Raw genomic sequence first — 24,597 nt, 5'->3', positions numbered from 1 at the left:
CCAAGGTCCAGCAAGCGGCGGCGGGTATGCGGGGTCTCGTTCATGGGCCGTAACAGCTATAAGACTGTAAGGAGCTCTGGCTTAGTGCATAAACCGAGGTTTCCGACTGCGGCTTAGATAGGTAAGAAAACCAGGCTTGCCATCATAGCTTGCTGTACTTACCCTCCGGGCTCGCAAGCGTATATCAACTTCACTCTGACTTCACTTGACTTTTTTCCACATTATTCGGTGTTGTCATTTCATCCTTGCACAACTCCTTGCTGCTGCCCAGGTACTCTCGTCATCACAGTATTTCACATGTTGCCTGCCTCCAGTCCATAACAGACGCGAGAGAACACCATCTCGGACACCCCAGCAATATGGCCACATCCACACGCCTTCCAGTTGGAAAACTGCTGCTAATAGGCTTAATCTTTCACCTGGTCTACATTGGCTCTATTTTTGATTGCTACTTCATGAGCCCGGTCGTCCATGGTATGCGGGGATTCCAGGCGAGCACTGTTGGAGCAAAGCGTTTAGTCTTCATAGTCGGTACGTCACGCATATCGCGTCAGTCTTATACTTCTAAGCTACCTTCGCAGGCGACGGTCTAAGAGCAGACTTGCTCTTCAATTTGAAACCCTTCCCCAATATCCCAGGTTCTCCGGAGGTGGTTGCGCCGTACCTGCGGACTGTGGCAGAGACACGAGGAGCATTTGGGATCTCCCACACACGTGTGCCGACGGAGAGTCGTCCAGGACATGTAGCACTCATCGGTATGCCTGTACTGCATCGAAGATGTACAGTAATTTATTTGTGCGTGCATAAACAGGAGGGATGTACGAAGACGTGTCCGCAGTCACCAGTAACGAGCTTTCCCATAGTCCATCGAACCAATAAAGACTTACGCGCAATTTGCCAGGGGGATGGAAGACGAATCCGGTATATATGTTTCTGCTATGCGTGCTGAACAAAATAGCTGAAGACTGTAAAGGTCCACTTTGACTCAGTCTTCAACCAATCAAGCCACACTTACTCGTTCGGCTCGCCGGATATTCTCCCCATGTTTGCGCAAGGTGCGACGCCCGGTAGGGTCGACATGTGGTGTTACCATGAGGACGAGGAAGACTTCACGAAAGATGCGACAGCGCTAGACGTGTGGGTGCTGGATCACCTGCGCGCGCTGCTCCATAACGCGACGGCGAATGTGACACTTTCTGCGCAGCTGCACGAGGAGAAGACGGTGTTCTTCCTGCACCTTCTTGGACTCGACACTACTGGACATTCGTACCGCCCGCACTCGAAGGTGCGCACGTATACGAGACAAGATGGATAGCAAGCTGACGCGAGAGGTAGGAATACATGACGAACATCCAGGTCGTCGACACAATTGTACGGCAGACGGAAGCGCTGTTCACCGAGTTTTACGGCGACGAGGACACGGCGTTCGTCTTCACGGCTGACCACGGCATGTCGGTCATCGGGAACCATGGCGACGGCGGTGAGGTCCGCCGGTACATCACTATCTATTCATTGCGCTCATAACTCTGTTAGACCCTGATAATACCCGCACGCCCTTGATTATGTGGGGTGCAGGAGTTCGGGGGCCTCTGCCAGATACTGTACCATCGTCGCACGACGAATATTCACAGCCATGGGGCCTGAACCATCTATTCAGACGCGACGTTTCACAAGCGGACGTCGCTGCGCTAATGTCCGCAATACTCGGTATTGACTGGCCAGTGAACTCTGTTGGTGTAGTGCCCGACGTAGATCCCACCAAACCTGGATATTTGAAGTTACCTGGCGGGACAAGAGACCAAGCCACGGTCGTGCTTGTCAACGCCGAGGTATGTCGATACCACTGAATGGCGATTAGAACTAACGGTCACATCAAGGTCATACTGGAGCACTACCGTGTCAAGCATGGTGCGTGTTCCTCCTATGATCGAACGCTAACCGCTGAACACCGGTCAGAGATCAAACGCGCGAACGCGCTATTCTACAAGCCCTTTCCCTACTTCTCCGACAGCGACGATCCAGAAGACAAGCCGGGCCAGTCAGCCCTCAAGGTTATCCAGATCCTGGTTAATCGTGGCCGGTACGACGACGCGCGCGAGGCCGCCGCAAAACTCATCGACCACACGCTGGCTGGTTTGCGATACCTCGAGACGTCAGTCTCCTTGTCTTATTTATCCGTTTATCACTAATTGTGCTGTCAGATACGACCGGACTCTAATTCGCACGATCGTCTTTATTGCGTACACAGGTTGGATCGCGTTCAGCGCGGCGCACGTCTTACCACGAGCGTGGGCGCAGCCACTCGAGGATATGCAATTCATCGACATCTTCTCGGTGTCGTGCCTACTCGTATCGTACCTACTGTTCGCATTGCAGCATACGCCATGGACGCTCTACCTTTATGCCGTCTTTCCCGTGTACTTCTGGCACGAGGCGGTCGCACGGTGCGGTGGCAGTGTCACGAGGACGTTCCTCACGGCACCACCGAAAATCCTCGGGAAGATTTTCGTCGGCATGTGTGTGGTCGTTGCCGCGCTCGAGAGCATGGTGGTACGTCACTTTGTCCGACTGGCAGCTGAACTTTCGTTCACAGAGCAGGACAGCTCGGATATACCCATCGCTCGGTATGGAGCGTCGGCTTCGTGATCCTTGGCGCTGTTTGGCCGCCACTATTCTGGCCGCGCAAGCTGATCTATGAGCGTCCCACACTTTGGGCAGCGTGGGCTGTGACGTGTCTCGGGTCTGCGATGTTCCCTCTGCAATCGGTGGACAAGGTGGAGAGCCTTGCATGGATGTAAGTCTTCTGCTATGTACCTACACTAGCTTCTGTTAACGATATCGGCATAGCATGGGCGGAGGCGTCGTGATGCTTGCTTGGGGCTGGTACCTATTTGACCTCTACAAGGAGCAGATGATCTTGGAGACAAAAATTGCTGTGTACGTACAGGTGTGTGCGAGCGTATTTGGCTTCTAGCGTGGTGTTGACCGTCCATAGCTTGCGCTTGTCCTGGCAAGCATGGCTATCACCTTGAGCTCTACCCACAGCCTTCGGGCCAAGCTTGGCCTGCCACTAGCGAATCAAGTCGCGGGCTGGCTCATCCTCAGTTTGTCCCCGTTTATTTCGTCGCAGCGATCTTGCACTCAATCGTTGTACCAGTGACTGCAACAGCAGTGCCCTTCCTGCTTCGCTCGCAGTGGCTTACGCCTGAGACACGTACCCTGACGCTCTTCCTTGGCTTTGCCGTTATTTTCGTCATCCTCTCCATTAGTGTCGAAGCGCACTTCTACACGCTATACTCAGCAACGCTCCTCACCTGGACGCGAGTCGAGGCTGCACTCAAGGAGCACCGCTCGGCACAGCCAAAGAAGGACAAGAACAAGCTCACTCAGGGATACGAGGCGTGCGCGGATGATGTGCGAATCGCGGTGTTCTTCTTATTCTTCGTGCAAGTCGCGTTTTACGGGACGGGAAAGTGAGTGCTAGGAAGATATTCTGAAGATGGCTTGATGGCTAATACTTTATGCTGCAGTGTTGCGTCGATATCGTGAGTACCGTAACTATTGAGAGTCAGCGTATTCCTCAAAAACATAAAGATCGTTCTACCTAGAGCCCGTCTATAGGCTCGTTCCAATATTTAACCCATTCCTCATGGGTGCGCTCTTGGTGCGACCCTTTTAAACCTGAGGAGACGTCTATTGATCGCTGTCCACCCAGATATTAAAAATTATCGCACCATATGTCATGCTCTCCGTCTACTTTGCGCAGCTGAATCACAAGCTGGGCCTCCCGCCATTCAGCCTGTTCTTGGTCGCGCTTGCGCTGACAGATGGTACGCACCACCCTCTATCCTCCTGCTCATCGCTGACCTCCAGGCGACTAGTAATGACACTGACGTTCTTTTTCAATGTCACCGATACCGGTACGTCTTTTTAACCTTGCATCCCTGGAGAGTGCCAAGCTGACGTGTGTGGGTAGGCTCGTGGCTTGAGATTGGTCAGACGATTAGCTTCTTCTGCATCAGCTCCCTACTGCTCGTATGGTCCGCGGGTATATGTGCTCTAGGCGAGTGGCTCCTGGGCCCCCCTTCTCCCTTGCCGAAGACGAAGGCGGCGTAAATCACATATCTAGATGCTTTTCCATCTTAGAGGGTTACAGCCACACTAATATCTGCCTTCCGCTCTGATTCTTGCCTGCGGGATTGATGCAGAGGTACATGCGCGAGCAGCTTGACCGGTAAAGTTCCTACTCGCGCGTGTAGGCGTCGTGACGCAATCTTATAATATGGGCCCGAGAAAGTATAAGTGTACCTGCCGGACGCCCATGAGAAGGCCGTCGTCGGACAAGAGGGGGCAACGCGACCCCACGTCGACCAGGTGCCTGGCCAGAGTACGCATCACCACTGAAGACCGCTATCACCTCACCAGCTCATTAAAAGCTGCAATGCACATATCGAGTCTATTTGCACAACATATCGTCTACAATATTCTAGATCTCTCGTGTATTCGTCGGCAACTATACCCAAGCGAGGTTCACTACGGTAGCCTAAACGTACGGCGGGCCGAGAGCTAAACAGCAACGTCAGCACTGCGGGAATAAATAAGGAATGCGAAACTGACGCACCCTTGCGGAAGATGTTCAACGTGAACTCGACCACGAGCAGGAGTACGCCTCCACCGGGCGCTAACCGCATGACCTTGGGCGTGAAGCCCTTGTAGAGCGCGCCGAAGCCTTCTTCGCGGGCAATAGTCACCAGCCTGAGATGCGGTACGTGAGCGCAGGGCGACGTGCGGGAAAGAGATGACATACGCGGGGTATGTCCAATTATACTTGGGCACTACACCCGGAACCTTCGTGGCGCCCTGGATTCGTGACTTCACGACCTGCATCGTATCAGAGCTATTAGTATGGGGAACCATGCAAGACGGGGGATTGACTAACATCAAATCTATGGGTATGTCAGCTTTACTAGTTGTGGTATCCCTACCATAATTGTACGTACGGAGTGTTTATAGCGGTACCGACGAAACCTCCGACTGTTCCGGCTCCGAGGTCATTGAGCAGACGCGCCTTATTTGACTATGGAGCACGTCAACTTCCGCGGAGAGCAGCAGAGAGATTGACGGAATACCTCGGGCTTCGGGAGCATTTCCCTCACTTTGAAAATACATCCGAAATATCCCGCGTTCCACCACAAATGGCTGGGGTGGTGTATCAGCACAAGCACAGCAACCTTTAGCCCTGCACTTGCCGCCAGAACGTAGACTCCATTCCAACGTAAAAACCTGATGCGCAGATAAGCATGCAACGCAACTACAAAGATTTCAAAAGCGAACCTAGCAGTCCCTCTTTCCTGATGATAGTCCTCACCACGTCCATGGGGCCGGCGAAGGTACTGTGCTTGTCTTGCAGCTTGATCTTTACGAGTTCAAACGGCACGACAACGAAGCTTTCTGTGGCACCTGCACTAGAACCAGTCAGGATGGCAAGCTCTTGGGTCATCTTCTTCTGGCCCGTAAGGTTCAGGTAGATCTTTCCCCAGAAGTCGTTCGCCGCGCTACAGACTAAGCATGGGGATTCAGACAGCCAGAACTAGAAAAAACGTACAATTTGGTGGCGCGCTTTGGTGCTTCAAGCATAAGGGGTGGCACCAAGCCTAATCAACGTGAGCATACCATTGCGCTTGAGTGCAATTGAAACCACACCTCTGTAGAGCCTCCCGACTCTGAAATGAGAGCGTCAGCGTATAAAAGCCTAGTCGCGTGACCGGGACGCTGCTCACCCTTCTTCACGGATGATATTCTGAAAGGTTCCTACCAAGCCCGCCTTGGACTTGCCCGTCTCAAGTTGCATACGCGTTTTGACCTAGGAACGCAGCCACTATAGTCGTGAACCATGTCGGGGTTTACAGAATGACGTGACCTACGACATCTTCGGAGGTTTAGCCTTTAAACAGCGAGGCATAAGCGGCTTTCTCACCGAGAGGATAGAAGGTCAAAATCTCAGACACCCCAGCGATGGCACCGGCAGCGAAATTCGCGACGAAGGGCAGAGCTTGAGGGCAAAACATAATGAGTCACTTGGAGCACTAGCCACTACCAGTGCCGTCTAGACGGTGTCCGCACGTTTTCTTTCTGGCACTGCCATTTTGGAGAAAATATCTCGACCGCTGAAGGAGAGAGGAGTGGAGGAGGTTGAGTCAGAGGTCAAGGGAAGAGCCGGTCGAGGACAAGGCCGTATTTACGCCTCGATTGCGCCCGACACTCGAGCGCAAAGCGGGGTTGCGTGCCTCGGCGTTAACGGACGACTTCCGGTCTCTCCAGCCCATGGAAATGTCAAACAGCGAGGGGTATTTTATGTTCAAAAGTGTATGCTAGTCGCACGAATATCGCGTCAGTAAGCGATCCCGTAGACAAGAGTGAGGCGTAGAGCCAAGACCCAGCCGCATTGAAGGCGGCGAATGTCACGGTAGTGACAAAAGTGACCGTGACGTGACTTATCGTGACATACCCCGCAAGCCCGGCGCCAGGACGGAGACCTGCCTGCCATGGTCTACATCTCGTCCTGGCAGGAGTTCCAAGAGGCGGCGGAGGGGTTATATGAGAAGTCACCAAATAAAGTGCGTATAATGTTGTGCTTTGCCATCTATACCCTGAACCACATTAGTAGACTCGTTACTGCGTCAAATGGAAAGCGTCCGAGGGTAAGCTCGTCCTGAAGATCACAGACGGCACGACAGTGCGTCCCTCCTTTATCCTGGAGTTAGATTCGTCTCTAAATATGTCCACTCATATAGTGTCTCAAATTTAAGACGTACTCGTCAATATTCCTGAACCGTTTCGAGGCCTTGAACCTCTCCCTCATGCAGAAGATGCAAAACCGCAAACCCGCCCAGCATGCTGGGGCCGCTCCTGGGATGGTCCCGGACACGGCTACTCCTGCTGCAGAAGCTTCGACCCCCATTATCCCAGCCGGTGCTGGAGCGCCGGCCGCAGGCGGTGTCAAGAAGAAGAAGTCAAAGAAGAAAAAGTAGGCTAGATGTCTTTGAGGAAGCGATAGCAGCTGGGTGCGTCGTGCTGTAATAGCAGGAAATCCAGGCGATCTTATCCCTTTATGTAGCGTACCACATGTATATCCCACGTTTGAAATGACCACATGGCATTACATCTTGTGGAGGAGCTTTGCGTACTAAAGCCAATGAAGCGTGAAAGACTATTGCAGTGGATATTCTGACAGACTATATCAAGTTCGTCGAAGTGTTTGTCTCCCAAGGGACTACCGAAAATGATTTTTGTAGGTATTATGGCTCAGTACAGAAGTCAGTATGCTAAGGATGCCCGGGAACGAAGTGCGGTCGCCATCATATCCAGGGATTCGATGCTGATCTTTCGACTCCTGAGATATCGTGCTCTGAAGAAACTCCTCACCCCTCAGCTCTCCGAAGACTTGACTGCCTTGCCTCCAGACTCCAATTCCAAGTTCGTACCCGACCTTGCTCGTACCGCATGGGCCTGCAACAATTCCCGCAAGTATGCCTTCTTTCCACCGTCACTTTGTTTTCGGAGCAGCCACTGCACGCGCTGTGCCTTATCGAGCGTAATTCTCTCGCCGTCTAGAGTGAATGGGGCGAACGAAGAGTGAATACCCGCAGCCGTGAGCTCGCGACGGACCGAGCGCGTTCGCCCGCGAGCCATGATGTGAACCTTTCGGAGCCGGCCAAAAAGGTGCGGGAATATGCTCCCCATTCGCAGGAGCTCGATGACGTCCCTGACGAGGTCCATATCGAGGCAGATGATGGTCAGGAGTGGCACATTCGTTCCGTTGAGGTCCAGTAGTGCCGTCTCGAAGTCATCGAAGCACGAGGGCATGTCTGCGGTGCTTATGGCGGGGCACGTGAGCCTGAGATATCTGATGTCCGGGTGCGCAGGGCGGTGGCGATGCGTGTACACAGTTAGTTCAGCGACAACCTCGGTCTGGTTGTGCAGGGAGTATTCGTAGCCCTCTTCTACTCATCATCAGCTTTCATCTGATGAAGCGGGCAGGAGACTTTACCGTCGCCTGAATAGCCTCGAGACCTGACACTCATGTGCTTAATTTGATCTTGGTGTCGAGTTAACGAAAGCAGTAGAGGTATGTGCTTGTCCACCAATGCCCAAGCGACATCATTAAGCATCATGTAGCCTTGGCGGGCGAAAAGAAAATTAGATATCCTGAACCAGCGCGTAAGATCGTCCGTGTCCTGGAAGCAGTGGGAGATGGACAGGTAGAATTCGGGGCTAAAATGCCGGGGTCGCCGAAATCTGAACACTTCGACTTCCTGTTTGCTGAAGGTTATGTTTTCCAACGTGAGCTCGCCGACGCGCAAATGTGCAACGCAATCCACCAATGCGCGAATGGACGGCACTCGCATGCCAGAGAGCGTGAGGGCGTTGAGAAACCCAAACGACATGGGGAGGGTCTTGGGAAGCCAGGAGAACGGCAGTAATGATATATGTTTTGCCTCAGGCTGAGGCAGATCGGCTTCCGGGATGCCCTCCATGACCAACGTTATATTGATAAAAGCAAACCGTCCCTTCAGTCTGAGCATCTGGTGGACCCATGGGATGCTCTGTGGCGTCCGGTCCCCGACGATGTTGAGTATGTGGATGCAATTCTGGAGGGAGTGGCCCAGAAAATCTGGCTGGCTCAGAAACTCAATCAGCTGTGAGATATCGTCTGCGCTCTTGAGATTCAATTCAAAGAAGAGGATAGGTCTGATGACCTTCGCCCAGTGACGGCAGATTAGGCTGCAAGAAGTAAGGCCGTGCTTGAGCAGCGCGTCTTCTGCGTCCCGATCCTTGACCCGCACTAAGATGGCATGCACCACCTCTCCGGGCAGGTAAATGGGCGACCTATCTGACATCAGTGAAATAAAGGGAGCAGCGCACCGTTGTGCTTTTATGAGGTTAAAGAAGAGACGATAAATCGACGGAAAACGAGAATAGTTTCGTCGCTAATTTCTGAGCACACATGCCCCGCGAGACGCGCGTGGGGCTAAGCTTAATAACAAGAGGCAGCTACAAGTAGATTTAAGAAAAAGCATAGTACTCTTAAACTTGGCCACTAGGGAAGTGAAAACAAAAGAAACATTGGCAGAGTACTCGGAGATCGACGCGCAATTCGCCGAAATTGTCCAAAGGCGGACCAAAGCAGAGACAGCGTCTACCACTGGTTATTCAGGAACACGAACCAGCTCATGCACCACCGCCTGCCTTTCATCGCACTCGTCCTGTGACGTCGACCACCTCCACCTCTCGTTCGATAACCCAATCCAGCCATCCGTGTGCCTCCCTGTCCGTGTCCTTTTCAACGACGCATCGGGAGGGTCCCAGCTCTAGAAACCGCACTTAGTCGGAATTGTTACCTGATTCTTCGTCAATCCGCTCCTATTCAGCCTCATGAGATGGTTCTGCCGGCTGTGCGTTGCTTCTCAGAATTCGTGTTTGTTGCTGCCCTAGTCGTGTGTGCAGCGTCCCACAGCTCCCGCAGGTAGCCGTCCCTCTGACTGTCCCAGAGGAGCAGCACCCATTCCGCGCGCTGAGCAGCGGTGAGCGAGATAGTCTCATCGCCCACGCTGACACATGTCGGCGCGGAGAGGATTTCCTCGGCAGCAAAGGCACCAGTCTCGGGGGCGTCAACGGAGACTTTTCTCGGGTGCGTCGCACAAAGCTGCGATAAGACGCACCCTTCCAGGATGCCGTGTATCAGGACCCTGACGATGTTCGTGGTCTCGCACTTAATCCATAGTCTAGGGATGTCGGGGCCGTTGATGTCGGTGAACGCGGCCTCTAGCTGCGAGAGCAGTTCGGAAGGCATGCCCACGCCGCCCGCATCTGAGCATGCGAACATGACATGCTCGATATACGGACGAACGCCGTCACCGGCCCTTTTTTCAATGCGTGCTTCGGCGAACTCGTCCTCTGTCCCAGCCCTGTATAGGGAGTATACGTAGCACTATTGGCGTCGTTAGTACACTCCACGACTCAGCTGCATAAAGGGGATTAAAACCCACGCTTTCGCCGTCTGGGAACTCGGAATTATAGCTAACCTCTAACTTTGAGATGTCATCCTCGCATTGATGAAGCGACGCAAAAAGACGGAAGTGCTTCGCCAACGATGCCTCGGTGTCGTCGTCTAATCGTGGGCAAAACTGATCGGCGAGGAGGGTGTTGCAAAATGTGATCCAGAACGGAAGGCTCGATGATTTCCCGATGCAATTTAGAACGGAAAGACTACGGCTGTCTTGCGAGATTCGCGAAGATCGTGGACGGCGACGCGGCAGGTGCCCGGGGTTCTCCTCCGGAAAACCAACGTTGTCAAGCGTGAGTTCCCGGAACGAGAGGCGTTTGATGAAATTCGTCAGACTACGAACAGATGGGACTTGTAAATTGGACAAGGTGACTCGGTGCAGAAGTACCGTAGACGTAGGCAGCGCCCTGGGAAGCAGGGCGGACGGAAGCAACGATAGCCTCTGCGTCTGCTGAAGCTGGTCGTCCGCTGAAGCGCCCCTTATGGTCCAAGTAACGTCGACGGAAAGAGTCTGGCGAAACCACCACAGAAAACATCGGTGGCCCCATGGAATGCTGGAAGATGTCCGATCTTCGACAAGGTCCAGACAGCGAATGCAGCTTTGGAGGGTGCGGCCTAAGAAGTCAGGAACGCCGAGCAAGGCCAGCAATTGCGACACGTCTTCTGCGCTCCTGATAGTGAGGTATTCGAAGAGGATGGGCCTAATGAGCTTGGCCCAATGGCGGCAGGTCAGGCTGCATGGGGCGAGGCCGCGCTTGGGTGGTCTTTCCCAGCTAAATCTGTGGTCGTCAAGTCGTATCAGGATAGCATGGAGGAGCTCGTCGGGTAGACATGATCCTAATACATCGGACATCAGCACTAATTGGAAGAGAAAGAACACGCTGAGGGGACGGCAGGTCTTCCGAAGAGAGAGTGCAGAGAAAAGTCGAAGAGTCGGTGTACATACCAGGGTGGCTATCAGGGCATTGCATATCGATGGCGCCAATTAGCTCCGGACGGTAGACATAGCTTCGCGAACAGCTTTCGGGGGGACATGCACAGCAGTGCGAACGCAAGGGTGAACTTGGACTTCGTCAAAGTAGCTTTGGGACGAATCGTCGTTTTTAAAGCAGCGCCTAGCAGCTATGATATTCTTGAGTCAAGTCAACCACGCGTTTCGGCAAGCGCAAGGTGCGCTGTTGGAAGAGGACAGGCCCAGCCGTTTGAATCAGACAAGTTATGCCCTGAACACTTGGCTCAGGAGAGACAAATCGTATGATTGCATGACAATACATTGGGTGTGCTTAGACAAGGAAGCAGTGAAGCCCATAACTATCCGTCGTGATGTCGGGGAAGCTGGCAGCTGAAGGCATCGCTCACCAATTACGCACCAAGTGCAGGTGAAAAAATATCCGCGGCTTGGAATTCGCAAGTTGAATGCAAGCGACCCGCTCGGGAAAGGAGGCTTCGCCGTCCAGTGTGATAACAGCCATGGATGTTAAGAAAGACATGACAAGCCTGCAAGAGACGAACAGCACAGTTAGAGCAGTGTATGGGGCACGCTATAAAGAGTAGGCGTAGTTGGCAGGGCACAACAGAGTTGAGCCGAAAGCGTAGGATGTGCGAACAATGTTGGCCCGTTCTCCTTGAAGCGATCGTGGAAAGTATTGAGCCCGAAGACAGACGCACCATTACCAGATTAATCAGCTAGCCTAAGTCTGCCGCGAAAAGTTTTGGTTATCTTCCGTCCAGTTACGGGGCCCATGGGTAGCTGTTCCAGGGGCTCTTCCCTCGCCATTAGCTGTATTGCTCGCCATAGCCACGGCAGAAACGGTGTTCTGCGTTCTGGCACTAGTGATGGGGGGGGGGGAGGCTTGGAAGGGGGATGGGAGTAGAAATATGTACAGTAGTCAGAGCAGCATAGACAGTGTTCACATCGCAACAAGGCGAAAACCGTGCTTAATGTTACTTAGCACCCGTGATCACAGTATGGAATAATCACGTACGATTTCACGTCCCGGTCGCATAAACATATCAGCGGACCCGCACCATCCCGCCGCTTCAGTCACCCCCTTCATGTCCTAACACCGTGTGCCATGCACGTCTTGCCAATCTCTCCGAGTTGCATTGCCGAGAGAGCCGATAGTATAAATCGCGTTGCGGTTATTACATCCCCAACAGAGACTCTCCTTGTTGAAAATCGACGTTGAAAGTAACGTTGAAATGTCAGAGACTGCTGGTAGCGCGGCCTGATGTCACGATGGAAGAAGGCAGAAGAGAGAAGAGAGAAGAAACTGACCAAAAATCAGCGCTAGTCAGCCCCTGCATCTCCCGCGCCTTGTAGTAGCACGCGGATAATGTTGCTGATTCCCACAAGTGCTTTCTTTGTCGCGCCTTATTACATCCTTGTGAAGGCTTATTGAACATTTGAGTCCCAGCCATGCCTTGATGCTTCTCCAGCGAGAATGTCACAGTACGTGTACTTATGTCGTTGGGAACTTGCAAGAATTAGTTTCTTGCGTATATCAGCGAGTAACTAACCAGCTCGTTCCGTATGAAGCGAAGACGTAGATTATAGGAGGCTTGTCGACAACTTGAAGCCAGATTCTCAACGGAGATGTCTGACCAAGGCGAGTCGCAGCCTCACCTCGAGCACGATGGGGCGGCAAATGTGAGTTCCTCGCTGTCGTCCGGTCTCTATCACAAAGGAAAGTCTCCGTTGGTTCCTCGGGGGGCGAGCATTTCCCCATATTCTGGTGAAGGTTCTGACTGCGCGAGCCGCCGCGGGCTCTCTGGACCGTCGTCAGCAGGGACGCTCACGTTTCCACTTAACATCTCGCGTTATATCTGCGAGGTATCTTTGGTCCTCTCGCTTTCTGGTCATACCTCCTCGCTTGCAATTTTACGGCTGGTGAGTCTGCGAAAGCCATTTTCTGAGTTCGAATGCTTATTGCAGAGTAGATGCAGATTCGCTGCATTTGCGAAAGTTGATACGTACATGACGTAACTGCATCAGGTGCTACAAGAAACCCTTCCGGGGAAGAGAAAATTGTCTGGACTGGGGGTCGCGTATACTGGACCACGGTCTCAAAACATTTGTACGACAATCTTCCCGCCACCACCTATTCCCCATCATCCTTGCCTTGCGACCGCATCTACCCCTCCTCCCGATACCCTGTCCAACAGGCCGTGCACATTTGTGTTCCTTTCGTCAACGATGCAGATAGACTCTCTCTACCCCTGATATTCCTAGCAGGGGTCGCCGCTCGACACGTCTTCGCCTCCCCACTCGTCCTGGTCCTCTGTGATCTGCTGGATCTGCTCTCCCATGCCGTCCTCGGCATCATTCACAGCGCATGGCACTGCTCCAGAGCCCGCAGCCGCCAACACTCTAGCTGCCCGAGCAGCACGTACCAGCTTCGACAAGTATTTACGCCTCTCGAAGACGTCCTTGCGTAGCACCCATTGTGTGCGCTGAGCGGCGGTAAGCGAAATGGTCCCGTCGTTCTGGCTGATGCATGTCGGTGCGGACAGAATATCTTCGATAGTAAGGCTGCGACGAGGCCTGGCGATATCTACGATGACCTGTCTTGGGCGCGTGCGAAGCTGCGCCGAGACACGTCCTTCCAGTATGCCGTGGATTAGGGCCCTGCCGGTCTCTACGTTCTCGCACTCGATGCATAGTTCGGGAGCGTCGGGGTCGTTCACGTCGATGAGTCCGGCCTCTAGTTGCTCGAGTAGCGAAGGCATGTCGATGTCACCGACGTTGGGACATCTGAATTTGACCTCGTCGATATATTGACGGGCATTGTTTCCGGTCCGTTTTGAAACATAGACGTAGGCGAACTCGTCCTCTGTTCCAAACTTGTGAAGGAAGTATTCGTAGTCCTATTTTCAGCATTATTACTACCATTCCTAAGCCACATAAAGAGTACCAGTACTCACATAAATGCCATTCCCGCAATGAACATAGATGGCCCTCAGCCTTGAGATATTATCTTCGCATTGATGAAGCGACGCAAAGAGATGGAAATATCTCGCGACCAACTGCTCACTGTCGTCGTCTAATGGCGGGCAGCGCTGGCTGGCGAAGAGAGCGTTGGAAAGGTTGACCCAAAACGGAAGGCTCGAGGACCTTCTGATGCAGTTTTGAATGAGAAGATAATGGTCGTTCTGCCCGTTCCGAAGAGAGGAGTGTGTGCGCGGGATATGTCGAGGGCTAGGGATCTCCTCCGTGAAAGTGATGTCGTCAAGCTTGAGCCACCCGATTTGGAGGGACTTCGTCAAATTTACAAGGCTGCGAATGGATAGTACTTGTAGCCCGGACAGGACGACACGGGCCAAATAAACTGTGGACGTGGGTAATGCCCTGGGAAGCAGAGCGGAAGGAAGCAATGACAGCTTCTGTGGCGGCTGAACCTGGTCATCTATTGGGGCGCCGGTTATGGCCCAAGTAACCCAGCCAGGAAGAGCCTGACGACACCACATCAGAAAGAAATGGTGGCCCCATGGGGTGCTAGTGGGTGTCCGGTCTTCAACGAGATCCACTTCCTCAACGCAGCCTCTGAGGGGACAGTCCAGGAAGTCGCGAGCATTAAGAAACGCGAACAGTTGGGAGACGTCCTCCGCACTACTGAGAGTGAGATGCTCGAAGAGCATGGGCCTGATGATCCTAGCCCAGTGGCGGCATACCAAGCTGCAAGAGGCAAGGCCTCGCTTTGGGGGTCTTTCATCTAGGTATTCGCGGTCGTCAAGTCGTACCAGGACATTGTGGAGGAGCTCCTCAGGCAAGCGTGCTCCTAATGCGTAGGATATCAGCACCATTTTAGACGTACAGAACACGCCGCTACGAGTTCTTCGATGAGAGTGTTAAAGGAAGCAGAGGCGAATCAGAGGAAAAACGCACAGGAAGTGGTACGGGTTAAGCACGTGTCAAAGAACCCGCTACGTCCCGAACATTGCCTCAGCGAGCTTTGCCGGTGCGTGTGCATGACAGCATCTCGCCATCGTGGCAGCACGCTCTCAAATTGCCGCAAGCTCCAGCTAAGTGATCTTCACAAGGGTCTCCGCCGCGTTTCCAGCATGACGTCCGACAGACGTGGTGCAGAATCAGGTCGCCAGTGCAGGGAGTTGTGCGCATAAGCATATACAGGCAGATCGGAAGAACGAACCAGAACTCGTGCTCTATTGAGATCTAGTTTCGGTCTACAGACGGCTCATGATGTGTATCAACATGGAGTCGTCGCGTAATGCAGTGGACAGGTACATCTAGTACGTACGGACAAGATTAAAGAAAGCTGGTGAAACCAAAACTCGAGAGTATCTGTCGCAACTTCGAAGAATTCTGAGATAAAGGCAGTGGCTGTTGGTCCCACATCGGGTGTGGATCGATAGGGATGTTCGCGGTAATGCGGGAGCAAACCCACCGTGTATAGAAAGCCCTGCCCAGTGCAGTGCAGCCATGGACTCTGGAATCCGAAGCGAGCTAGGTTGGTGAAGGGACGAAGGGCGCAGTGAGGGCGGCGCGCAAGGACGGCAGACACAGCTCGCATTCGGCAGTAACGGGAGAGAGCTGTGTCAAGAGCACAGGACGCGTACTTGATGGCAAGCCATTCAGTCAGAGGCACTGATGGTACACTCCTTCCCTCCGCCGCGGTGGCGAATGTTGGAGTAAGCAAGAGCATATGCGACTCGTGCGTTAGAGCAGTCTGCCAGCCTAAGCCTTCGACAAGAGCAGCACCCGCACGTAGAAGACTATCTTCAGGTCAATATCAATGGTAAGCCAGAACAGGAGATCTTAGCGAGTTTCCCTTACTGTTAGCTATTCCGCTCGCCATGATTACGACGGGTACGCTCTTTTCTATCCCAGCATCTGTAACGATCAGAGGACTCCTGTCGAGTCCAAGGGCGAAGGTTGCTGCGCACGAAATACCAGTTGTTGGACCTGCTCCAGGGCACCGCCGTCGAAGTTGGCTCGAGCGTCGAAGCGGATCAGATGCGCCCCCACGTGACTCCCGACATGAGCTCGAGGGGCACGGCCGAAGACGTGCTTGCTGCGTATCTCTACTCCAGCTTTCTATTGCTTTGTTATGCCAGCGGCTCAGTGAACATCTGAGTTTTTCCACTTCCCAGAAGGAAATACCATCGTGTACGAGAGACACCGAGTTTGCAAGGTTCGCTCACAACTTTTCAACACCGGCGACGTCTCACTGTAACTAGTCTCCGTTGCAGAGACTCAACCAGCAAAGCGAGAATTGTGTCTAACTGCAACCGCATGCCTTCTCAGGCTCGTCTTCGGCTATTCGATTATCCAAGGCTGTCTGAGAGCCTTCCTCGTCTCTCATCTCGGGCGACATGCGTATCGACTTGCAAGGCGATACCCTCTTTCATCTAAACGACCCTCGCGTCGTACATCCTTGCGTCCCGCGTTCACCTGGAACTCAAAGACAGCAGATAATGCATAGTTCTCTGTTGATATGTGGAGTATTTTATGTGCGTTTGTTGGCCTTCTGGATGGCGAAGAGGCAACGAAGAGGGCATGTTTGTGGGTACGTCACTAAGCTAGTATCAGCCGCTATTAGTCTGAGAACATGTTCCTCATCGTTGAAAGTGTAGATGCCCCGTGGTTGCGTTCGATAACATAAGCCTGGGGACGGATCTGTTGACCGCGATGGAAATCGATGACCAGATGGCTGAGTGGGCCCACAAAGGGCCTAGGGAGTCAAGTGGCCTAGAGAGAGATGGAGGGTGCGAGGAGGAGATTGCAGGCTGGGGTGAGTGTGGATGTCAAGCGCGAGGGGATGGAAATATGGCTGTGCTGCTGAGATTATAATGTCAGGTGCGCAAACGCGCCCACTGTGACTGAAAACGAGCTGATTCACTCACCCATAGCAGCTTGCCTATACAGCGCAAAGGCATAAGTGGTGGGTAAATCCGACACCCGGTGAAGGCATCTGACCAAGCGAGTCGCGACACTGCCCTCGAGTGCAGCGCGAAGCCTCGCAATTTGTTCATCGCGAGGCAGCTTCGGTCGCGGACGAAGATCTCCCGCCAGCGGGATATCGCTTTGGAGTAATCGCGGGTATCATCAACTCGGGTTTCAAACACTTATGTTCACGCTTTCTAGCCACTCGCCAAGCTGTTGGCATCTACGACGGGGTCGATCGACGTATCGCGCCGCGTCTGCGAAACAGCCTTTGTTATCTCGCTTAGCCGAAGATTTGAGATCCCTTGCGCGTTATCCCACAGATGACTTCTCGTGTACGAGGTACCGACGGCTGAATACGTGCAGATTAGTTGCAGCTGAGAATCCAAGGGCAAGCAATTGTCAGTCGAATACATCGTGATCACAAAATGAGTACACGGGCATGTTGTCTAGCGAGTTCGTAGCTACCGAAAATCCTCCAAGGTCGAGCAACAGGAACGTATGAGCCCAAGGGAACCGAGCCGAGTATGGTAATCAAGAGAGTAGGAAATCGAGATACACACGACGTTGCAGGTATGAGGAAACTACGAACGACTTGCTATGATAGAAGAAAAGCATCCTCGCCAGCAAACTTAGACGCGTGACGGCCCAAGAATACGCTTTTTTCGATTCACTATCACTTGTCCCTCGCTCCATCCGCCCTATGAACGGCTCTTCATTCCCTTTCAGCAATGCAAACGACCTGGCTCGAACGTACACGCCCATCCATGGCGACGATGCATCCTGGGTTGCCCTTCCTCCGGCATTGCGCCTCCTGGCCCGGATCGCTAGTCAATTGTTTATCGTCTCACCACTCTGCGACCTCTTGCTCCTTATGCTCATCCTCCACGACCTCGTGCGTCTGTCCTGCCGCTCCGTCCACAGCGCACGAGTCCATCTCAGAGCGCGTTGCTCTGGCCTCGAGGGCGGCGTGCAGCAGCCCCTGCAGGTAGGCGGTCCTCTTCTCGGAGTACCCGCGCAGCACCCATTCTGCGCGCTGAGCGATGCTGAGCGGGATGGCCTCATCGTCCCAGCTGACGGATGTCGGTGCGGAGAGGATGTCTTCGACGACAAAGTCTCCGAAAGGCTCGTGGGTCCTCAAGTAGACCCTTGTTGGACGCATGCTATGTTGCACTAGGATGCGTTCTTCCAGTACGCTGTATATCAGAGCCCTGCCTGGGCCGCTGGCGTTGCAGCTGATTTTCGGCATGGGAACGTCGGGGCTGTTCATGTCGACGAGCTCGGCCTCTAGTTGCGCGAGTAGCGAAGTCATGATGGTGTCAGCAACGCCTGGACAGGCGAAGGCGGCATAGCAGATGTATGAACGGGCGTCGCTGTCGGTGTTTTCCGTATATATGTCTGGACATCAGCGCATCAGCACTCACATATTCGCCACGTGACGGATTGCGACAGTCGACTCTTAGCCTTAAAATGCTACCTTCGCGTTAGTGGAGTGACGCAAAAAGGTGAAGATGCTTTGCTACCAGTTGTTCGCTGTTGTTGTCTAATGGCGGGTAACGCTGGCTGGCACCAAGAGCATTGGATACTTTGACCCAGAACAGCAGGCTCGACAAATCCCTGATGCAGTTCAGGAATCAGAAAAGAATGGTAACAATGGTGCCTCAGCGGGTTGCGAGGATAGGAGCGTTCTTGTGGGAGATATCGAAGGTTAGGGCTCCCCTCTGGGAAGACGACGTTGTCAAGCTTAAGCGACAGGATTTGCAGGAGTTTGACAAAGCTTAACAGACTGCGAACAGATGACACTGGGAGGCCAGAAAGAATGACGCTGCCCAAACACATTGTAGACATAGGTAATGCCTTGGGAAGCGGACTGGACGGAAGCGACAACATCCTCGATGTCGGCTGAACCTGGTCATTTGATGGGGAGCCCGTTATGATCCAAGTGACAAGATTGTCAAGGGGAAACTGTTGATATATCCCCAGAAAGAAATGGTGGCTCCATGGAGTACCGGAAGACACCTGGTTTTCGGTAAGATGCATATCGATAGTGCAGTCTCCGAGGGGACGGCCTAGGAAGTCATGGTCGCCGAGGAACGCGAGCAGTTGGGATACGTCCTCCGCGCTGCTGAGAGTGAGATAACTGAAGAGTGTGGGCCTGATGACTTTGGCCCAGTAACGGCAAGTCAAGCTGCAAGAAGCGAGGCCTTGCTTCTGTGGCACTCGCCATTCAAGTTCGTTGCAGTCATCAAGTCGTACTAGGACGGCGTGGACGAGCTCTTCAGGCAGACGTGCTCCTACCGTGTCGAACATTAGCACTTGTTCAGATGTGGGGTACACACCAGTACGAGGTCTCCGAAGAGGGGAGATGAGGGATGGAAGACACGGAGACGAGCCAGGAGCGACATACTCAGAAAGCAGGACTCGGGCGCTGCTCATATCAATGGACTCGCTACTTCCCGGACGCCGCCTTTTCAAAGAACATCACTGCCTGATCACCGCATGCAGGCACATCTTGCGACCACGCGCCTCAGTATTCATCGAGCACGTTCCGTGAACAGACTGGCTGCCGGATTTGAAACATTCTTGGACTCGAGTTATCCTGATCGTGTGCGTGAGAGCTGTTCACCCTTCGAAGCCTAATATTTCCACCACTCGCCAGAATTTGCTGTTGCTATACCCGGTTTTTAATGCTACGAGCTATGTACTTGGTACACGCGAGGCAATTGGATGTGCGCTGCCGTTAGCTACCATAATACATACCTCCGTATTACGAAGAACTGGTTGTATAGAACGAAGCTTAACAGCCCCGCATATATCGAGCGCCGACCCGTACGTTGAATCCTCCTCCACAGCGGTCACTGGCGGCCAGCCTAGGCCTTCGGCGAGAGCAGCACCCATGTATTGAGGGTTATCTGAGTCTTCAGGTCGATGGCAAGGTGACGATATAGTGACAGATGGCTTGAGTATGGCGCGAGCATCGCCTTTTGTATGGCTTTTGGGTATTTAAGGATATCAATGAGGCTCTCTCTGTCCGTTCAAGCATTAATCGTGACCAGATCACAAGTTTATGGCATATTTCGGCATCGACAATGCGTCCTAAGTACCAGTACACCTCCGACTTGAAAGCTACTAATTGTTAAGGCGTGCACTAGTGCCATTGTTATTCCAAAATAGCCAGCATGGTTGCAATAACTTCGTCAAGGAACGCCTGTAGGAACTCCGCATCATATATATCCATGGACTAGTATTATTGTTAGTACCCTTTCCGAGTAATGTCAAAGCGAAAACTCACTTGAATCTGCCACTGGAATACATTTCGGAACGTCCATGCATGCAGGACTCTATGAGTTACGTCAGTCCGTTGTAGAACATACATACCTTTTCCTTATACTCACGGGGATGGACTCGCGGTGATGCGAAGTCCAAGCTTCATCTCACGGAGCTCTAGGTGCGGCTCGCCGCCCTTTCCGCCCCACATGGGCGGAACGAAGGAATCGACGGCGCCGATGTTGGTGAAGACGGGGCGGTGGGAGTCTACTTTCCCCGGATATGGCATAATACCAGCCACAATATTGATGAAGGGCAGAGTCGGTTGCTCGAGATAGGCGTCATATTCTTTGCGCAGGATAGACATGGTCTCAATGAGTTGATCGCGGAGGGGCCTTTCTCTGTTGATGCTGCATGTAGAGACGGCGAGAGGCACACATATTAAACTTGACGCGAAGTGCTGTTCAGTTGGATAGTCGACCGGGAAGTATCTCTGAAGTGAGATTCTGGTAAGGTATTAGCGTCGAATATTTCTGGAAGTGCGACGTGCAGACGTACACGGTAATTTCGTGAATATATTGCAAGTCAACGCCGAGGTGAGCGTTGTACTTAATTGTCGCAAGAGCGATCGCTGCATCGCAGAGTAGGGTCGCGGTAAACCCCTCTTTCTTCAAGGCGGCTAGCAAGCAGGCCGTCGTTTCAGCATCGATACCGGCTCCGACGCGCTCACAGCGAGCGTGCACAGTGGCTTTTTCCCTCTGGGGAGCAACTCCAATTGAGCCCTGCACAGTTCAAGTTTGAGTCTAACAACACTAGGGTATAAACGAAGGAAACGCAAACCCGGCTCTTGTCAAGCTGTTCCGACAGCTGAAATCCGCTCGTCTTCGCCGCCTCTAGTAGATCCGGGCCAACATGCTGAACAATGTCTACAGGGAGGCTAGAGACCTCGGCACCGTATGTGAGCTCATCAAGAGAGGGCTCCTCGTCACGATGAACGATTGCTTGGAACAGGCGTCGGAAGGCGTTCAAGCAGGGACGAGCATCGAGTAGAGCATGGGTCCCATGCATGAATAGAGCGTTTTCGCCGCTCGGACGCAGGACGAGGTGACAACCGAAAATTTGGTCATGTTCCAGGACGTGGTACGGAAGCCGGGTGCCGGTAATGGTGTTGATTATCTGTTGGTCTGTCGCGGTAGTCTCGTGTACGGTGAGGGTTGCCTTGGCCCACGCGAGGGCATCTTCCTTGCTTTTCATTGGCTTATATACCCAGAACAGTTTGTCCGGAAACTCCGGGCGGGGCTGCACATCCGCTGCAATGAGGGGAGTGAAAAATCTGTAGGGCGATTGTGAGCGTAGCCTACCCGGGCCGGGCCGATAATCCCGCCATGACGTACCTCAAGCGAACCAAAGCCTCTGTGACAGCTCCAGGGAGGTCGGCGATATTTGTGGCGAGTGTGAAACCGAGGCAGCAATCCCATTCTCTATACAGGGGTTAGCATCTACTATGGTTACGTAAACGCTGTACAACGTACCCGTCAAGTGCGCGAGCGACCCAGGCCATGTCGGACTCGGAGCCAACCATCGGCCTAGCGGCATATCTAGCTCAATCTCTGCCAAAAAAACTGGGATGCATTCACGGACACTTTACCTGACATAGAGCGCCTCATTAGTTGCAGTCCACCCGGCAGGAACGCGAGGTGTAGGAGTAAGCATAGCGATTGAAACGTTGGGGTTGGCTGAGATCTAGTGAGTCGTTGTTACCGGGGATGGCACGAGAAGATATACTACCGAGGCCTACCAGAGTTCTCGCAGACGGTGACGAAGAGTGCGGAAGATCATACAAAATTTGCGCCTCTTATCCAAATCCTGTGGGCTGTATATCGAGCAAGTCATATCGCTACCGCCAGAGAAAACTCGCCAAGGAACTGGATCTACTGCGTGTAATTGCAGCGTCTCGTTGTGACGTAATGTTAAGTTAAGGTTTTTCCGCTGTGCACACATGACAGAATTCAGCGTTAGTGCATAGCGGCCCCCGCGACACCGGGATCATGTCCTCCGTCTCCGGGGCGCTCGGCGTTCGGTGTTTCGACGGTGGGATTGTGGGGAGAATATGAAGAGATAGCAGTACCAACAAAAGCAGTATTTAGGAAAATCTAGCTATCTAAGGCTACATTACCGCTCATCTATCGGAAATGCCACAGCAGTAGCAGTATGGATATCAGAAGATATTGTACGAGAGTCCTTGGGTATGACGCTCTCTCCGTCGCACTTAGTGGACTGCCGCTAGTGACCAGTATACGAAGCAATCGCTTGTTTGTTTTGCCTGTGCTATGTACATAAGATGAGCCACAGATGCGAATATTCAATCTGAGTTGACTCAGACGTGCCCTATCATCGGAAAACAATCCGTGGGGACGATGTGATGAAACGGAATAGCACGGAGGGCACTCCTGAAAAAACACTTTGAGCTCTTCAATGGGCACGGAGGAGAGACTGATAGAGCCCCAAAGCTCTGTCCCGATCGGAAAAGAGACAGCTTTGACGACGCTCGGGTGGGCTTCCATCACTGCCGTCACACCATCGAGCTCAACCCGAACTCCCTATATCAGCAGCAAACATATACAATGAGAAAACAGGGCGCGATTCGTCTGAGTATTGAGAAGCGCACCTTGACCTTTGGTCGTCCAGCCGACCAAAATGCTTGAGCTCACCATGTTGATTCCAACGCCCGAGATTACCGGTGTTAAACATGAGCCTGGTGCGCATATTTCAGAGCACTATACAAGAATGAACGGAAAATGCACACCCGCCGTCGGAGAACGGATCGCGGCGATACTGCTGCCGCCCCGGCGGCCGGTTTAGCTCTGGCTTATTTAAGTAGCCCAATGACACGCAGGCGCCTGCCGCCCACATCGTGCCAACGCAGCCCAACGGTAGTGGCCGAAACTCTTCGTCAAGGGTGTAGACACGAGTGTTGGGAACTGGGGTGCCTATGGAGAGAGATGTCCCGCGCTTGACGCAATGCGTCATACTGACAATTGCAGTCTGCGTCATGTCGCCTGCGTACGGGAATAGGAACTCCTTTGATTGCTTCGACGCGCGTGCCTCCGTAGGTCCACAACAGTTGAAGAATGTCTTCCTCACAGACCATTCATCTGCGAGTGCTCGCGGGCACGGTTCTCCTGCGGTTGCGACAATACGGATGGCTGGATGGTCTACGGCGCGGTAGCACTGAAAGATTGTAGGCGTTGCGATCACGACGTGCACGGGTCGAAGCGCGGTCTCCCAATCCGGCTTGCTCGGGCCCCGCACGATAAGCGTCCCACCGTTGAGCAGGCAGCCTATTATCTCCCAAGCACACATGTCGAACGCTACGCTGACTCCTGAACAGCTGCGATACCTTGGTTCCAGGGCAGATGCTGAGGTTACCAGAGTCGGTGCACAGCACTGTGGACGACCTAGGGCGGATGGTAAGCGGACGCAATGTAGCACACTATGGTACGCACGATTTGTCACATTCCCATGAGATATGCTCACGCCCTTGGGCATGCGAGTGGTGTCTACGGCTACGTTCAACAAGGGACATATGCGCTAAGTACGACAACAGACACGAAGTACAGATCACGTAGGCCTCGTCGGAATAGGAACCCTCCTCGAGGAATGGGTCGACTCGCACTCCTATACCGTGCGATAGCTAGTCACGGTGGCGAGCATAAAATCCTCTAGGCGCGAAATTTCCGCTCCTTCGGGAACACGATGGAAGAACGCGGGCATGCAGAAGACAAGAGCTGCGCTAGAGTCTTTCAATACATAGCCGAGTGTTTGGTCAGTGATGGCCCCGCCATCTATTGGGACGTACGATGCGCCCGACTTGAGGATGCCAAAAATCCCGACGAGCATCTCCAGCGAGCGCCGAATGAGAACACAGACTCTCGAACCTCTCGTTACGCCGTTCTTGCATAAGTCGCATGCCATCACATCGGAAGTCTCGCCAAGCTGCCGGTAGGTTAGAGCGGCCCCGAGGTGGCTGGCGGCAATGGTGTCGGTGATTGTTCGTGCGCGTCGAGAGAATATCTCATGAATAATGAGGGGCCTCAATTTCGCGCGCGTTCCGGCACTATAGAGAGCAAAGCCGCTGTGGTCCTAAACCTACAGGGAGGGGACGCTAGTGCGAGTAAGTATATGGGAAGAAATGATGTCAATGGCGCGCAGGGAACTCGGGAGACATAGTAGACGTACTAATGCGGATGGACCGGCGGGTTGCCGAGTGCGCTTGCACAAAATCAGAAGCCTGAGAGTGGTTACAGTGACTTCTTCCATATGATATCGCGGGTGCAACAGACGGCGAACCCGGGCGAAC

The 24,597-nt window shown here is 53.2% G+C and overlaps 9 protein-coding genes across 9 annotated transcripts; 2 read left to right on the top strand and 7 right to left on the bottom strand.

Moving 5' to 3' along the window:
• Positions 1–4,284, top strand: PHACADRAFT_212064 (uncharacterized protein). The gene is made up of 19 exons (XM_007399123.1): positions 1–531; positions 582–755; positions 812–844; positions 902–921; positions 974–1,285; positions 1,336–1,480; positions 1,534–1,829; positions 1,878–1,908; positions 1,957–2,152; positions 2,202–2,550; positions 2,604–2,794; positions 2,848–2,947; positions 2,996–3,104; positions 3,158–3,473; positions 3,531–3,545; positions 3,595–3,664; positions 3,716–3,830; positions 3,882–3,920; positions 3,977–4,284. The coding sequence occupies exons 1-19, from the start codon at positions 360–362 to the stop codon at positions 4,114–4,116; spliced, it is 2,823 nt and encodes a 940-aa protein (XP_007399185.1). The 5' UTR covers positions 1–359; the 3' UTR covers positions 4,117–4,284.
• Positions 4,285–4,439: 155 nt separating this feature from the next.
• PHACADRAFT_261509 (uncharacterized protein) lies at positions 4,440–6,167 on the bottom strand. The gene is made up of 14 exons (XM_007399122.1): positions 6,124–6,167; positions 5,978–6,052; positions 5,925–5,929; positions 5,781–5,863; positions 5,704–5,723; positions 5,606–5,654; positions 5,335–5,555; positions 5,250–5,283; positions 5,130–5,199; positions 5,001–5,077; positions 4,940–4,946; positions 4,808–4,881; positions 4,622–4,755; positions 4,440–4,566 (listed from the first exon to the last, which is right to left on the bottom strand). The coding sequence occupies exons 1-14, from the start codon at positions 6,143–6,145 to the stop codon at positions 4,544–4,546; spliced, it is 894 nt and encodes a 297-aa protein (XP_007399184.1). The 5' UTR covers positions 6,146–6,167; the 3' UTR covers positions 4,440–4,543.
• Positions 6,168–6,545: 378 nt separating this feature from the next.
• On the top strand, positions 6,546–7,031 carry PHACADRAFT_100010 (uncharacterized protein; the record flags this gene model as incomplete). The annotated part of the gene is made up of 3 exons (XM_007399121.1): positions 6,546–6,617; positions 6,668–6,736; positions 6,795–7,031. 3 exons carry the CDS (start codon positions 6,546–6,548, stop codon positions 7,029–7,031), a joined length of 378 nt encoding a protein of 125 aa, XP_007399183.1.
• A 397-nt stretch (positions 7,032–7,428) lies between these two features.
• Positions 7,429–8,938, bottom strand: PHACADRAFT_149780 (uncharacterized protein; the record flags this gene model as incomplete). The annotated part of the gene is made up of 2 exons (XM_007399120.1): positions 8,051–8,938; positions 7,429–8,006 (listed from the first exon to the last, which is right to left on the bottom strand). The coding sequence occupies exons 1-2, from the start codon at positions 8,898–8,900 to the stop codon at positions 7,429–7,431; spliced, it is 1,428 nt and encodes a 475-aa protein (XP_007399182.1). The 5' UTR covers positions 8,901–8,938.
• Positions 8,939–9,015: 77 nt separating this feature from the next.
• On the bottom strand, positions 9,016–11,037 carry PHACADRAFT_186901 (uncharacterized protein; the record flags this gene model as incomplete). The annotated part of the gene is made up of 3 exons (XM_007399119.1): positions 9,016–9,991; positions 10,050–10,924; positions 11,013–11,037. 3 exons carry the CDS (start codon positions 11,035–11,037, stop codon positions 9,434–9,436), a joined length of 1,458 nt encoding a protein of 485 aa, XP_007399181.1. The 3' UTR covers positions 9,016–9,433.
• Positions 11,038–12,991: 1,954 nt separating this feature from the next.
• Positions 12,992–13,940, bottom strand: PHACADRAFT_261507 (uncharacterized protein). Its single transcript, XM_007399118.1, has one exon. It carries the CDS (start codon positions 13,793–13,795, stop codon positions 13,295–13,297), a length of 501 nt encoding a protein of 166 aa, XP_007399180.1. The 5' UTR covers positions 13,796–13,940; the 3' UTR covers positions 12,992–13,294.
• A 2,980-nt stretch (positions 13,941–16,920) lies between these two features.
• PHACADRAFT_261505 (uncharacterized protein) lies at positions 16,921–18,713 on the bottom strand. Its single transcript, XM_007399117.1, has one exon. It carries the CDS (start codon positions 18,280–18,282, stop codon positions 17,818–17,820), a length of 465 nt encoding a protein of 154 aa, XP_007399179.1. The 5' UTR covers positions 18,283–18,713; the 3' UTR covers positions 16,921–17,817.
• A 1,307-nt stretch (positions 18,714–20,020) lies between these two features.
• Positions 20,021–21,965, bottom strand: PHACADRAFT_186898 (uncharacterized protein). The gene is made up of 8 exons (XM_007399116.1): positions 21,886–21,965; positions 21,770–21,823; positions 21,632–21,718; positions 21,078–21,570; positions 20,796–21,019; positions 20,366–20,743; positions 20,263–20,311; positions 20,021–20,211 (listed from the first exon to the last, which is right to left on the bottom strand). Exons 1-8 carry the CDS (start codon positions 21,948–21,950, stop codon positions 20,131–20,133), a joined length of 1,431 nt encoding a protein of 476 aa, XP_007399178.1. The 5' UTR covers positions 21,951–21,965; the 3' UTR covers positions 20,021–20,130.
• Positions 21,966–22,904: 939 nt separating this feature from the next.
• PHACADRAFT_176851 (uncharacterized protein) lies at positions 22,905–24,321 on the bottom strand. The gene is made up of 5 exons (XM_007399115.1): positions 23,744–24,321; positions 23,619–23,684; positions 23,343–23,578; positions 23,160–23,282; positions 22,905–23,137 (listed from the first exon to the last, which is right to left on the bottom strand). The coding sequence occupies exons 1-5, from the start codon at positions 23,784–23,786 to the stop codon at positions 23,111–23,113; spliced, it is 495 nt and encodes a 164-aa protein (XP_007399177.1). The 5' UTR covers positions 23,787–24,321; the 3' UTR covers positions 22,905–23,110.
• Between the last annotated feature and the right edge of the window lie 276 nt (positions 24,322–24,597).

The sequence above is a fragment of the Phanerochaete carnosa genome (assembly GCF_000300595.1).
Source record: "Phanerochaete carnosa HHB-10118-sp unplaced genomic scaffold PHACAscaffold_8, whole genome shotgun sequence".
NCBI lineage: Eukaryota > Fungi > Basidiomycota > Agaricomycetes > Polyporales > Phanerochaetaceae > Phanerochaete > Phanerochaete carnosa.
This window is presented reverse-complemented; position numbering and strand designations above follow the sequence as displayed.